This window comes from Talpa europaea, assembly GCF_964194135.1.
Source record: "Talpa europaea genome assembly, chromosome: 1".
In the NCBI taxonomy this organism is placed as follows: Eukaryota; Metazoa; Chordata; class Mammalia; order Eulipotyphla; family Talpidae; genus Talpa; species Talpa europaea.
The window spans coordinates 38,082,025-38,097,959 of NC_140073.1; the positions used below are offsets into that span (position 1 = coordinate 38,082,025).

General features: G+C 42.4%; 1 protein-coding gene across 2 annotated transcripts in view; it reads left to right on the forward strand.

The window, feature by feature from the left end:
• The window catches only part of INSC (INSC spindle orientation adaptor protein), a gene marked incomplete at both ends in the record, with an annotated part of 110,301 nt that overhangs the window by 14,217 nt on the left and 80,149 nt on the right, over positions 1–15,935 (forward strand). Inside the window, one exon of one of the 2 annotated variants that reach the window (XM_084241090.1) lies at positions 14,575–14,675. In XM_084241090.1, the coding sequence (XP_084097216.1) occupies positions 14,575–14,675 (101 nt within the window). Of the gene's footprint in view, positions 1–14,260; positions 14,676–15,935 lie in introns of those variants that run through there. The other variant, XM_084241091.1, reaches the window with a different exon arrangement.

The following is a 15,935-nucleotide window of genomic DNA, read 5'->3' on the forward strand; positions in this document are numbered from 1 at the left end:
TGGCTATAGATCAATTTATTCTTGAGTCAGTTTTGGTAAACTGTATTTTTCCAGCAATTTACCTAGTTTGTTTATGATTCCAGTGATATACCACAATATCTTTGTTAATATAATCCATGATATTTTATATCTGCTTCATATAATAAACTCTTTATTGCTAATATTGATTATATTTATTCCTTTTCTTTTTCCTAACTTTTTTTCTGCTCTTACCAGAAGTTTTTTTATTTGTGTTTTCAAATCTACTTCATCGATAATCTCATTTATGTTAACATTTGGTTTTGTGTTGTGTTTTGCTTCTGTTTTTTCTATTGTAACTATTTTTCTACTGCTTTGGAATTCTTCCTTCTTCTTTAAAAAAAGTTCCTATGAAGTTAGAAATTCTTCTGATTTCGTATTTTCTAAGTGAAGGTGGCAATTTTTATTCTTAATTCTACTTATCTGTATACTGCTGATTTTCATAGGCATTTTCATAATCATTCAGGTTTTTCTAATTTCTGTTATACTTTCTTCTTTGATGGTAATGTGTGTGCTTAAAATGCAAAGATAGGAGTGTATTTATGTTGAGGTACAAATTACAATCTGTAGAATTCCAAGCATTGGAAATTTGCTGACACTTGCTATAAGATCTAGACACTAGTCATTTTAAAACAAGGGTGATTCATGAATCCTTGGAAAGGACTTGTACCCATGATATAAGTTGAATGCAGTGTTCTATTTCATAAACATTGAATCTAAGTTAATCGTGTCATTAAAACACTTATATCTCTACTGACAGTTTTTCTGCTTGATTTATCAATTAATGACAGAATTGGAGTTATATTGAAATGGTCTTGGATTATCCATCAGTGATTCTGGACTTGTTCATTTCTCCTAGCAATTTTATCAGTTTTTGCTTTTTGTGTCTTCAGACTGTTGATTATTATTATTAGGTGCATCCTCATTATTATATATTCTTGATGGAATAAACTTTGTATTTTTGTAGAGTAAAATTCCTTTATCTCTATAATGCTAAAGTTTATTCTCTTAAAGCTTGTTTTGTATTATATGAGTACATTAGCACTATTTCTAAGATACATCTTAAATAGACTTTAACTTTAAGCTGCTTTGGTTCTTTTGTTTTAGGTATATTCCTATATTTCTTGTTGCCAGTACATAGAACGTTTTTCTTTTTCTCTCCCTTCCTTCCTTTGTCATTGTCCTTGTCCCTCTCCTCCTCCTCTGTTCTGCCTGCCTCCCTCCCTGCACCTCTCTCTCAGGTACACGTTATACTCTGCTTACAAGTATATACTTTCCCTTACAGGGACTACTATTATGCATAGATACGCCCCCTCTACACTTCTTTCTTATTTTGTTTTATGAATTTCCCTTTACACATATCTGGAGGGTAATATTTATTTTTGTCTCTCTATATATTCTTTTAGTTGGTTGTCCTAGATATTACAGCATTAATAGTAGCCTAATAAGGCTAAAGTTAATTCACATCTTTGTTTTCCTCCCTCCCTCCCTCAAGAAAACAAACTTATTTTGTTTTTAAACTTACTTTAGTCAACCCCTGTTGAATTTACATACAATATTTTAGAGTTATCTTTTTCTCCCTTATCCCACTACTGATGTATTATAATAATTGTTTCTTATAGTCGAGATTTGCTTGGGTTTACTCACACAGTTACAAGTAAGTTTGCTCATCATTCTTTCTTGAATTTCAGCCTTCCATCTGGTATTACATTCTTTTTTGCCTTAAATAAATTGTTTAGAATCTCCTTTAACGTGGGATTTTTACTTGCTTGAAAATGCCTTTTTTTGAAATACAGTTTCTCAGGATGTAAAATTTTAGGATGATTATTTTCAGTAACCAGATATTTGCCCATTGTCTGGTGACTTCTGTCACTGCTATTAAGTGATTACCTGTCAATGTAATTTCTCGATTTTTTCTTTGGATTCTTTCAAAATCATCTCTGTCTTTGGTGTTCTTTATTTAGTCAAGAGTTCTCTAGGATGTGTTTGTTTCCTGACTTAATTCATTGGGATTCCTGGGTTTGAAATTTTTTTTTTTAATTATGGGAAACTTTTCAACCACTGTTTTTTTGAATATCATCTCCTCCAGCACCCCTCACTCCCTCCGCAACCCCACCTCACCCTTCCTTATCACTCGGAAATATGATTAGACAATTTTACACTCCTTTATTCCTTAGCTTTAGTTCTCTCATATGTTCTCTCTGGGCTGCATTTTGGATACTTTCTTTTGTTCTATATTTTAATACACCAATCCATTCTTTAGTTGTGATTAATCAGTCCTATGAGTTTTTTTAAATTTTAATTATCCTATCTTTAATTTATAGAAGTTCTAATTGGCTCTTTCTCAAATCTGCTTGGCTATATTTTATAGCCTTTATTCCTTGAAAATGTTTCCAAGATTCTCTTTTATTTCTTGAAACCAAATTCTTTAATTGAGTCCCACTCCACCCTGTACCCTGCCAACCCCACTCAGATTATGTGAACTGAGGTCACACACCAACATAATGGTCATATTATGAAATTTTCAGGAGATATTTTACTTTCCTTTACTTAGGTCAGGACAGACACCTTTTCTTGCTAACATGTTCTGTTATTGGGTTTTTGTCTTTCTGGATCCCTGTCTGACTTTTTTTCCCTTGACAAGGCCTCAGCTTTGTCTCTTGTCTGCCTTGCCTCATACACAACGGTGGGCCAGCAGTTTGAGGAATACAACATTCAGCACATGTCCTCAGGGCAAAGACTCCCTTCCACACTTGCTTACTTTCCCTGATTCCTACTTTTGCTTTGCTTTAGACATCTCCAAATTCCTTATTTTTTTTTTTTGCCAACTCAGTATGCATTTTAAGAATACATTAAGAAAAACTTAATCTTTATTAAACCCTTAAAAATTCTTCTCATGAGAAGTATTTTAGAATATTTGGTCTATCACATTTCTGAACATAAAACATTCCTGTGTGAGCTTTCTTTATAAGAGGAGGACTTAATTGTCAACTAAAAAAATCAGGTGCTAAAAAACAGTGGAATGGTAAAGAGCACCTTAAGGAAAGGGTATAGGCTTCAGCCTCACTCAGCTTACTACCTACTAGCTATATACCTTGGGAAATTATTGAATCTCTCAGGTCCTTCACTTTCATGACTTAAAAATGGGGGAATAATAGTATTTGAGGTTTTTTTTTTTTTTAGTTGACTAAATGGGTTTCTTTATGTGAAGCACTTAAAAGCATGCTTGGTCCATAGTTAAGCATCTAATACCATAATTAATTGACTTTTAAATAATATAGATTATAAAATGTCCTGTTACTTCATAAAAAAAGAAAATATGATTCTGATTAAACTAAGACACATTGCAAAGATACAATTGGCAGAAACAAAAACCTCAACTTCAGGTGTTAAAGTAGGAAAAATACATTTTAGAACTACTTGACTTTAGCAAATGTTAGCTTTTACTATAATGGGTACATATGAGAAGAAAAGGCAGTGGTTGAGAAAGGGCATCTTGGTCTCAGAATTGATACTGGTCTCAGATTAAAACTGACATTTTAATATTTGTAGGCATTTCTTCCATCCCACCCTCACCTCATCAATTTCTGAACCATGGTTATATTTGTGTTTGAACAAGAGTCAGTGTCAGATTGCCAGTGGATAAAGAAAATACTCCATCATTTCCCCCAAGACTGAGGAAGAATGGAAAAGGAACTTAATTTATTGAGCGATGTCTGTGACTGGTATACTTTTGGATGCCTTAAAAATTGCATTTACTTTAAATATCACAACTAGTTAAGTCAATCAATAATAGCTGCTATAACAAACAACCCTCAAGATTTTGTGGTTTAACACTTTATGTTTATTTCTCTCTTACATCATAGACTGATGTGGATTGTGAGGCTCTGCGCCAAAATGAGATTTAGGACTCATCTTGGGTTACATGGGGGCATTTCAGTTGCTCTGCAATCACACAGTAGGCAGAAAAGAAGAGAGAGGAAACATGGAGAGATGATACTTTCTATTATAATTTGAGCTTATTCAGGATCTTACAGTCTTTGTTTCTAGGGAAAAATTACTATAGACTAGCATGGTTGGAGAAGGCCTCCCAGGTGAAGTAGAGCTAATACCTGAAACATTATTATAATAAACATTGTTATTACCGGTGATAAGGAAGAATTTCAACCTGGATGTATTAGGGTTCTGTGTCCAATACACATGGGATTATAGAAGAACAAGATGTTTCTGAAGAACCATGGGAGCCTAACATTTCCTAAACTCCTATTGTGTCAGACACCACACTGTGGGACAAACTGTTTGGTCCTGCCTGTGGGCTCTTTTTCTTGTTTGATCCATTATATGCCTCAGTTAATAACTCAAATAGCCATATAGGCACCGTGTGGTTCATGTACCTGGATTCTTTACCTGAGGATGTTTTGACGACAATAGGATTTGTTGAGAATATGCACATTCTGAACATTCTATTTACATACAGTGATCTACAGTGGGTTCTGATTCTTTGTCTTTGGCTTCTTTTCATTAATGAGGTGATAAGAACCTTTTGTCATTGTGGCAGAGCCAAGGTTCTAGTTCAGTCTGGATTCTCTTTTGAATGCCCCATACAATGATCATACAATGTGTGAGCTGGGATTGTAACTGTTTCTTCAATGTCAATGTTAACCACAGAAAATGTCTTAGTGTTGTTGTTTGTGCTTATTGAAAGTATGAGCTTGATGTGCTAGGTCTTTATCGTATTTCTTCTATGGAAAACTTTCTTTCCAATGTATTTAACATATTCTGCTTTTTAATCCCCTTTAGTGGGAAGCAGTCATCCGGCCTGAGTTCTGGGTAGGAAGTGAGTCTTACAAAGATGTGTATCATAAGACTTTCTGGATATCCCCATTAACTAGTCCCCTGGATCAAAGCTTATGATATCACTATTTCACTTACTCTTAAGTATCATACAGGTTATATGATCTTATTTGGTTTGAACAGCAGTCCTGAGAATAGATTCTATTCCTTCTTATAAATGAAGACTCTGAAGGTCAGAGAAACCTAGTAAGAGGCAGAACTAGAATTGGATTCCAATTCTGAACTTTTGGATTTCCATGGCATTATCCTGCTACTTTCCAAATGTTGTTGAGCAAACTTGAGTTTGGAGGGTTTGGGGAGGAAATACAATCAGAGATGAAGGTCGTGTTATTATGTTGATGTAGCAGTATACTATCATCTGCTCATGACTTTAGGAGTAAGAGGGCATCATACTTGTGAATTTATAGGAGATTGTATAATTCTCTCTCCTGTGTTCTACTTCCCAAGCGCGTATAGACCCTCTCATCCTGGGCCCTCATCATGACTCCGAGAGAGAAATAATCTGCTAGGTGTGACCTCCGAGTATGATTTATGAAACAGGATGTATCCAAATTTTCACCATATGGCAGCTGTTCAATTTTCCCTAATGGCCTTTATCTGAGAGTTATGTCTGTTCATGGCAGCCACGGCCAGTAAGTCATTAGCTTAAAGTATACTGATTGTTAATTTTAGCACCTTGGGATCTGGGCCCAGTGAGAAAACTCTGTTTTACAAGTTGGAGGTAAGAAAATTTTGGGCAGTTGGCTAACATTCGCATCAGGAAAAGTTAGAAGATAAGAAGGGATAATTTAAAAGTTAAAGAGTAAAAAGCATTTGACCAGCTGGACATTGTTCACGAGATGGCAAAATGGCCTCTACCTGGCTTCCCCTTACTAGGGACTGTCCTCACCAGAAGGGGAGTGGAACCAGTGTTTGTATCAAGTACCCTGCATGCCAGGGACTCGACACACATGTGAACTCACTAATGCACACACACAGCAGAGCCATGAGGAAGGAGCCATTATTTTATTTTACACTTATTCCACTTTACAGATAAGGAAACCTAGTGCCTGAGGTCAGCTAATAGAAATTGGATATGAAAGCAGGCAGCCTGACTCTAAATCTGCATTCTTTTTAAAAATTTATTTTATTTTTTTATTCATTTATTTTTAAATTTTCTTACACCATTTTTATTTTTGTGCAATATCTGATTTCTCCTCATAATCCCCATAAAACACCCACCACCATGTCACCTGTGAACTGTCACCATGGTAGTCCCTTGTGCTCTTCCCTTCCCTGTTTTGACCTTTCTGCCTCCCCCTCCCCTGCTGAATGTCTCGGATCTATAATTTGCCTGCTAGTTTGTCTTCTTTCTTTCATTCTTTTTTTTAAAGATTTTTTTATTTATGCATACAATACAAGAGCTGGGGTACAGACTAGAGATGCAGGGGTGAGAGGATTCACCAGAGACAGAGCAGGGAACAGAACAGGCAGACTGATCAAAGTATACTGCAGAGGGGAGCAGCGGGAGAGACAGGAGAGGTCTGCCGCACCATGTGGGTTTCTCTCTGGCAGGCTGGGGATCGAACTCATGCTGCAGAGGCTGTGAATTGCTTCATAGTGCAGTGCTTAACTCCTTGCACCACCTGGGAGACCCTAGTTTGTCTTCTCTCTGATGCTTTGTTCAGTTTCCCTATATTCCTACTATAGGTGAAACCATTCGATATTTTTCTTTTTCCTTTTTTATTGCAGCACTATTTACAATAGCTAAGATATGGAAACAACCTAAATGCCCCAAAACAGATGAATGGATCAAGAAGATGTGGTACATATACACAATGGAAACTATTCAGCAAATAAATCTGCGTTCTTAACCAACAGAGTTTTGGATGGCGGTGGCCCGAAGGCTTGGCCCAGTTTCCCAGAGGGACCACACTCCACCTATGTTTGTGGCGGGATCTGGGCACCAGTTTCTCACATCTGACCTGTAGAAAACCCCCATTTCAGTGCCCACTTCCAGAAACCAGTTGCTGCAGTATCCTTGTTTGGCTCAGGACTGAGTCCAGCTCTGAGGGGTGTCAAAGCCCAGACCTGGGGTGTCAAAGCCCCTAGCCCACTCGGAGATACAACACGGCAGCAGACATGGCCCTCTGGGCTCCAGAGTCTGCCTTCCACATGCACTCCTTCATGAAGGTTGCCTGGGGCTTGACTTTGACAAATTGGAGCCATTTCAGGGGTGAAAGTCCTGTCAGTCAGGATTTGGGACACGTGAGCCTCGATAGAGAGCTTGCCTCTGGATGCCTTTCTCTCCAACCTCTGGGGACTCAGGGGCACCTCTGAGTCCACCTGTCTGTCCCATTCTAAGGCTTAGTTGAATCAAACTAGGAATCCCTGCAATTTCCCTTTCCTCTGTCCTTTTCCCTGTGCTTGATAGGAGAAAGAGCAGAAGTAAGCACTCTTACTTTACAGATGGGGACCTGCGGTGCTTTTGATTTCTCTGGTAAATCACCCTGGGCCCTGGCGAGTCTCTCTGAGCAGCTGACAGGCAGTCATCTTTGGATTCTCCCAGGGAGGAGCTTATGGGAACAAGGAAACCTGGGTGCAGGACTCAGAGGTGGCGCAGATTACTGTGACCTGAAAACTTCCTGTTTTTAAATGTGGTTCATCTGTCCAGTGTTAACCACTCTGTGCTTCAGTTTCTGTCTCTGAAAAATGGAGATAACATGAGTAATCTACCTCTCATTTTGAGAGATCAGTGTAAAGTATTTAAATCAATGCTTTATATATAGTTAGCACCCAGTAAATGTTTCTTATTATTATTTATGTTGTTACTACTAAGGGTAATCTCTAAACCCCCAACAACTCTAATACTCTTTTATCAGTACTCTACTATATCTACAGTTATGATGTGGACTACTCCAAGAAGGCTGCCTGGATTTTGGCTGAGAGTAGAGACTCCTGTCAAGTTCACAGATGTATTGTGTAAATGGGGGATACGTGTTATCTTCTAGGGAAGGTCTAGAATGTAGATAGATCCGGTTAATCGGGTGGAATTTTGGGATCTTGTCTACTTTGCTGAAATTATTCTGGCTCTGGAATGGAGGGGCAGGGTCAAGGTCTGGGTGGGTTTTCATTGCCCGAGGCGGTGAGGCCCAGCTCTGTTGGCCCTCGGGTCTGTTTGCCTGTTGCCAGGCTCTGCCGCTTGACAGCTGTGAGGGGCTATGGGGCTTCCTCTGGGGAGCCAAGCTCTCTATAATTCATGAGGCTAGGTCCATTCACCAGGGCTGGGTGGCAGCTTGCATGGTTTCTTAGGCTTCCCTTGGGAATGAGGGTTCTTAAAGTGTCTAGTTGCTATGTGAAGCTGGCCCAGCTAGCTATTCAGAAATATCTCCAATAACCTCTTCACAGGTCAATCAGAGACCCAGAGTGGGGGTGGAGTGGGAGATCATTGTCATTACCTCCCAAAGCTCATTGCAGTCCTCCGTTCTACCCCAGACACTCACTTCTCCAACTCTAGTTCTGGAGGTTTTGTGGCCCCCTGGGAACTTGTACCTGCCTCTTAAATGAACCTCTGTACTTGGTCTTACTCGCTGGAGTCCACCCATCCCCCCTGGTCTCTGTGGAAGCTGAAATTCTACTCTGATCATTTCACTCCTTTGCTCAAACATCCCCCACAGCTCCCTACCACCCATAGCTTCCTTTTATACTCCATGCAGCACCACCATCTATCCCTCTAGAGAGATCTGGGCCCCCAAACATATTTTCTGGTCTCCTTGCCATGGCTCACATTATTTTCGTGGCTCTCAATATCCCACCCTGACTTTAAGGTCCAGATATAACCTCCTTTAAAAAGTCTACTCTGCTGAAAGTGACTACATTCCCAGGCTATTAGATTGTTCCTCTAAACTTCACCCCCAGCCCAGAGTCCTTCAGGCTCTGGAAACTATTGCATTTCTCCAGTCTTACCTCTGTGCTTTTCATGTGCCTTTCCCTCTGCTTGCCCACTCTTCCAAGCCCTTCTTCTTCCTCTGCTCCACATGCTTCTTCCCAGTATCACCTTTGGGAATCCTGCTCTGAGAAACTTTCCCTGAACCCTCTCCCCACCTCCCATTTGGACCCAGAGGTATTCAGAAGTCCTCTGGACCTCCCTTAACACCCCATTGTTTACCTGTTTTGCAGTTGTCATACAGCATTGGGACTGTCTGTTTTTTCATTTTTCTATCTGTGCGTGTAAAAGAACTTGGTGAGCACAGAGCCAGGAGTATGGACAGAGGCTGCAACCCCCCTGGGTGAGACCAGATGGTGAGGAGCACGAGAACCCAGGAGGGACAGGTGGTTTGTCTCAAAGCCTGTTAGAATGCAGAGTCTTTTAGTGCTGTGTGTCAGGTTGCAAAATGTCCTCCCACAGACATCTAATAAAAATGTAGTGAAATAGGTACCCTGGTTTTCTTTTACCAGAGAGAAAGTGGAGGTTCTTCAAGAAGAACCCATTCGCTCAGTCAGCAAGTGTCTCTTGATGGTTGGGCACCAGACACTGTGTCAGGCAGGGCACTAGCTCCAGCCAGGAGCAGGACAGACCTCTAAGCCCTGCTCCTGGCATCAGGAAAAGATGTTATGCTACTGATCTAGTAGTTAATTATTTAATTGCAATTGTGGTAACTTCTACAGAGGGGAAATAATAGGGGGGAGTACAGGGAATCATAATGAGGGACTTGTCTGGATCCCAGGGTCGCAGTCTGCTCCTACCCTGCTGCTATATCCTCTGTGCACCTACTGCTGCGTCTGGAGCTAAACTGCACAATATTTACTGTCCAGCCCCTGTTGACAGCCCTAATGGATTCTGCAGATTAAACAATCCATGCCTTGAGCTGTATGTACATGGATCGGCCCATTAGTTGGTGACGGAAGCCGCCCTTGCTTCTGGTTCTAATGAAATAATTTACTGCAAATAGCCTGCATTTCCTCCTGAGTCCAGGCTGACTTGTTAGTCAAATAGAGGTGCGAGCACGACTACCTATAATGGGAAGACGTAACAGAAATGAACTGACCAAGTGGGTGATTGTCTCAGCAGGTGTTGAATTAAATCGCAGACATTTAAGGCTTCGAATCCTTGTAAACTAGCCACTTTGGTGGGGGAGGCAGAGCTGAGAACTCTGCAGAAACAAGTCTGCTGGTCTAATGAATTAGGACTGGCCCTGGGGAGGGGAGTGGGGAGGGGTTTGGGATTTCCTTTCCCTGTTCACTCTCTTTTTATCTCTCTCATTGGCAAAATAGCATCTCTACTCTGATACCCATTTCTCACCTCCTCCTTCCACAAAGGATACTTTCCCTTTTAGGCTACCAGGCATCAAGCTCATGATATCATTATATTGTATTAATTATTGGATCTTTTGCACTTGGGAGGCAGGTGTAATAGAGCAAACCACATTCATGGGGGTTGGTGATTTTCCCAAGGTCATGTAGTAGTGAGGTACAGTCAGGATTTGGATCCAGACCTATTAGACTGCAAAATTTAAGGTTGTGAGTTTTTTGTTTTTTGGTTTTTTTTTTTTAGTTTTTTTTTTCCTTTTTGCACCATCAGCAAGGACACATGACATAGGGCAAAGAAGTTGCTTTGACTCCACTATTGACTTGCTTTGTAGCTTTGGAGTCTCTGAGTCAGAGGTTTTGCTCTGAGTCTCTGCTCATTAAAATGAGTCAGGCTTAGGGCAGTGGGAGGGGGTGGCTGCAGTCCTTGGGGGCTACCCTGAAATCAACTTACTTGAATCAGGGCTCTCTATATAGCTAGTGACACTCTGAGGCTGTAGCTGGGACTGCACTGTCCCCTTTCCAATCCCTTTGGCACTTATCTCTCTGGGCGTGACTTTTATGAAAGGAACCGATACGTGAGGTCGGCTGTCCACAGCCTCTTCCTCCTATCAGCTGAGTGCAGTGCTTGCTCTTTGTCTCCTGCCTTTGAGGACTGTTCTTCTGTCTGCAGGCTGTGTAACCGATGCCACTGATAAAGCTGGGAGGTAGAAGCATGGAAGAGTACTGGGCTCCCCTTAAGGGGGTGAGGGTTGACTGCTGCTGCCATGGAATGGACTCAGGCTGCCTGTTAGCAACTGCTGGACATGCGGCACTTGTGTCTGGCTCTCACTGTCTTCACTTGCTCCAGAACCTCCACTCCGATCATAAATACTGGATACACCTACAGCTATGTGACTTGGGCAATGCGCTTTGCTTGCACTACATTTCTGGGCTCTCATCTGTCACAAAGTGATGATGATGCTGTTAAATCAGTTAATGTTATATGATGCATTTAGAACAGTGCTTGGCACCAAGTGCCCACTCGAATAACATTATCTATGCTTGTTGTTGCTAGAGGCACTTTATAAACATTGGCTGGGTTAAATTCTTGATTGTCCCTATCTTGCCATCCAGATACTCGCTTTCCTATTGCTCCTCTCCAGTGAATAGCCGTGGCTCCTCTAAAAATTAATCTGATTCTCTGTCCTGTCTCTTTACCATGCAGGTCATTGTTTAGTGTCCTGTGCCCAGCCCCACATTAAGCAAGATGTACTTTCAGACATCAAAGAGTCTTGTCCTGTTGAGGGGCAAAAGCAGTCATAAATAGTACAGTGTTAACAGAGCAATGACAGTGATACGTGTTCAGGGCAGATGGCCCCAAGGGAGTCCCCTGTCTGGGAGCACATGTGATTGTATAAACCAGATATATATAATAATATAATCTGATAGCTGGCAGGCTCCCTAGAATAACTGCAGTTGAATGAATGAATGAAGCTATGAATTAAATGGATGAACAGGGCATCTCACCAGGATGCTTTCACAGAAACCAAGACATACTGGCTTATAGCATTCCCCCCTGCTGAGAATACAGGGGACCCTCATGAAAAGTAAGTAGATCATCTGAACAGGCCCTCTGCCTACTGTGCTGGCTTCCCGAGCTCACTGGTCCTGTTCAAAGCACCCACTGGTTCTGTTCAAAGCACCCACTGGTTCTGTTCAAAGCACCCATTTCAGTGGTCAGAAATCTGTTCTAGAATTTCATGGTCAACAAGCTGTGTTTCTAGATTCTACCTCTAAACATTCAGATATCTGTTTGCATCCAGAATTCTGCACGCACTGGCTCTCTCTTTCTCCTGTTCCTCAGGTAAGACTTCCTCAGATCCAGAAGATTCGTCAATATTCTAGGTCATGCTTTCCATCATCCTGCAGAATCCTAACCAGCTCACATGTTACACAGCCCTGGAACTTCCCTCCTGTTTCTGTCTCCTCGCCTGCCTTCAGCTTGAAACCCCTCTTCATCATTTCACTCTGCTCGTCTTTCTTCTCCATGATGACAAGGGGAGTAAAGTAAGCGCTGCCTGCTTCCCACTCTCTGATACATCACATTACTCACTCTGGAAAGTTTTGGTACTTTAGTCACACTTACTGTTTAATTTGGTTGTTTCTAACTTTTTCTTTTATGCCGTGCTTTTCAGGTGGCTGACTCACCGGGCTCCAAAAAATGTACTTCTCAATAATGACAATAATGGTGGAGATAAGTACAGTGATGCTACCTATGATAATGACACTCATTGAACACGACCATAGCGCTGGGTGCTTTATGAGCTGTACCCCATCTTCCACAGCTCCCTCGGGGCTGAGCACACAACAGACTCTCAGGGCATAATAATAATAACAGCTACTATTTATTTGGCTCTCCTCCTGGCCTGATGATTCTTCTTTCCATATGTCGTGTCACTGTTATAATAACCCTGTAAAATAGATATCATTCTTCTTGGTTCAGATGAAGAAATAGGGTGCAATAAAAATATGTTAAAGATTCACCCCACTCACCCAAGTCTGGGTCTCGGGACACATAGAGTGCTTGCTAAGTGTCTGGCTTACGACTCAGTGCCAGGAACCCCAGAGCTCCCTGCCCTAAAGGGACTCTCAGTCTAGGGGGGCCCACAGACCAGTGGCACCCTAGTTTGTTCTGGGCTCCTGCCTCCCTGTACTTTTCAGATGGACACTTCTATTCTTTATTCCAAGCATCATAAGGGTCCTTTGTCCAGCCACATCACTGTTAATTCAAGTCTTCCTCTGTTCTTTTCTTTTAAGATCACTTGCAATCATAGAGTAAGAGTTTAATTTTGCTGAACTTCACTCAGCCTCCTCAGCTGTATCTTTCCACAAGTTCCTACTTATATTTTTTCTGAATGTCATAGAGCCTTCTGTCCTTAAGGTCAGGGCATTCCAGTCAATGGTCAGCTCTCTGTCTTGTTGCTTTGCCCAGGCAAAAATAACAGAATCTCCATTTTCCTCAGCAAAGGCTTCCCCATTGGTTTGGAGAGGGAGTTGGCAGAGAGAGAGGAAGGGGGAAGGCACAGTGAGGCAGGAGGAGACAAACAGGTGGGCAGCTGGCACTATGGAGGAAGGGCTCTGTGTCTGGTCCACCCTGTGAGACCCAGGCAAGCTAGTGGTCCTCAGTGGTGGCAATGGAGGCTGCTTTTGATTTACACACCAGCATTCCTCACTTAAACTGAGTGAAACAATAACAGCCTTCTTCTGCCTTACATGACCGGAAGCCTTGTCTGGGCCATTACTGAGGGTTGATGTTTTTCCCTTGCACCAACTTGGTTCTCCAGCTAGTGCTGTCTGTCTTGATTTCAAGATGGTCTCTTGCAGCAATGAAGTGATGGGCTGTTTGTTCAGGTCCAGTGAGAGAGGTGCAGTTTCATCTCTGCTTATAGTTGGGAGAAAGAAAACTTCCTAGAAGCAATCCTGCCGCAGCTCCTGGGTTGAGCTGAGTCACATGCCTCAGGGCAGTTTGGGTGAAATTACATCTGCAGAAGGGGAATGGATTTGGTGAAGCAAACACCGTGCGCATTGCAGAATCACAAGTCCCAGACGTAATCAAAGTGAATCAGCCAGCGCTGTGACGGCATACAGCTCAGGCGTCATATGCAGAGCTGGCAGCTTTAGCAAGTCATTGAAGATGCACAGTTCAGTGTGCATTTCAGATAAACCACAGATAGCTTTTATATACAAATATGTCTCCTGAAATGTTTACTGCAGGCTCCTGCATTATTATCAAGTAATTAATGTCTCATTATTTGGTACAAAATAAAATGTTTTGGCAGTGGAACATAAGATTATAGGGGCACACAGTAGGCTAAAGACTTAGACCCGAGATCAAATGTTCATCCGGCATTACTTGTATGAGGACAGCGTGGACTGGTTCAAAAAAGAGGAGGAGGGGCCTCCCCGGTGGCACAGCGGTTGAGCGCTGGGTTGCGAAGCTGCCCGCGGCCTCGGCGGCGCCGGTTCGATCCCCGGCTGCTCCCCGGCCACCGGAGGAGGGTCCCACATGGTGCGCAGACCTCTCCTGCCGCCCGCTGCTCCCCTCAGCAGTGTACTTCGGTCCTTCTGCCTGTTCTGCTCCCCGCTCTGGCTCTGGTGAATTCTCTCACTCTCCCGCGCTTCTGACTGTACCCAGTGCATGTATAAACAAAACAAGCAAGCAAATAAATAAATAAATAAATAAAAACATGCCTCTATAAAAAAAAAAAAAAGATTAAAAAAAAAAAAAAAAAAAAAAAAAAAAAAACCAAAAAAGAGGAGGAGGCCTAGGGGGTCTCTGCACCACGTCTACTTTGTCTCCTCATGTCAGGAGAGCAGGGGGTGGCGTCTCCTCTCTCAGGGCTTTGCTAGCCCTGACCTGTCCACTCTTTGCAGGGCCCCGACCACTGTGGGCAGGCTCTGCTGCAGATCGGGATCAACATGATGGCACTGCCTGGAGGCCACCCCCTCGATGCCGTCCCCCTGCCCGGTCAGCGGTAAGTCCTGCCTCTGGGTCTCGGGACCAGGGCTGCCCTATCTTGACTCTGGATGTGGCCTAGCCTCAGGATTCTGAGGCTGCAGGTGACCCCATGTCGACTGACACTCCCAGCAGCCTAATATGTTAAAAAAAAAAAAAAAGTGGAATTATTTTTGATGAAGTGGGCTGTCTGTCTTCCCTGGCTCTGTCCTGCCCAGGTAGTTGGTTGGGAGCTGTGTAGCCAGAGGAGCAGTGGCAGCTCTGGTAAAGGCTTCTGGGACTCCCCCACAGAGCTCAGGGATGGACACATCAAGGCCTGTGGGGGGGCCGGGAAGCTGTGGCCATGGCGGCGAGGAGTCCTGGCTGCCTCAACTTGATTCTTGGTTCTGATGCTTATTTCCTAGGCCCTGGTGCCTCAGTTTCTTCATCTGTGGAATGGAGACATTTGTGTTTCCACCTCTGGGTCACCATGGGCATTTATAAAGATTATGTATAAAGCACCTGCGTGCACAAAAGAATGGCTCAGTTGGTGTTAACTTCGTCAGATGCAGAATAGGTCCCTAGACTAGATAGTCTAGGACCGAGTTAATCAGTTCCTGGCACTCTTTTAGCCTCTGGGAATCACTGATCTGTCTCTCCCATTTCCAACCTCCACAGAAGTTTTAAAGATCAAAAAAAAAATGAAATTTCATAAAAATGAGTTAGAAATCAGATAATTATTCTTTGGAGGCAGAAGATGGTTTTTAAGTGGTACTGTGCAGCAAATACCTTGAGAGGAAAACCCTAGAATAACATGACTCTGAGAGATCTGGATGGCCATGGACACTGCCACTTGAGAAAATGTTTAGAATGTCTTCAGTCTTACAATTCTGATAGGACAGGGAGGGCTGCAGAGAAAAGGTCCTTTAACATGGTCACAGTCTGGCATTGCCAGGCAGGCCTACCTCGAACATTACTGGAATATAAGCTACTGGCCTATTAGGCATGTGTGTTCCGGGCCATGTGCACGGGCCAAGTTCACAGAGAAAGCTTAAGTGTATTTACAGGATGTCAGAGGGGTTAATTTGTCCAATCTGATGTTGCATTATGGACAGACAATAGCAGTCACCTCTCCTTTCCGCTTGTTCCAAGCTGCAGAAGTGCTTCTAGTGGGGAATAACACCGTGGTTATTGTCCACAGATAAATAATTAATGCTGGATAATTGACTTCTTTCTGTTGTGTTTTACTGAAACTGAATTTCACTCTGTAGTACCATTGTTCACTTCAGTGTACAAAATA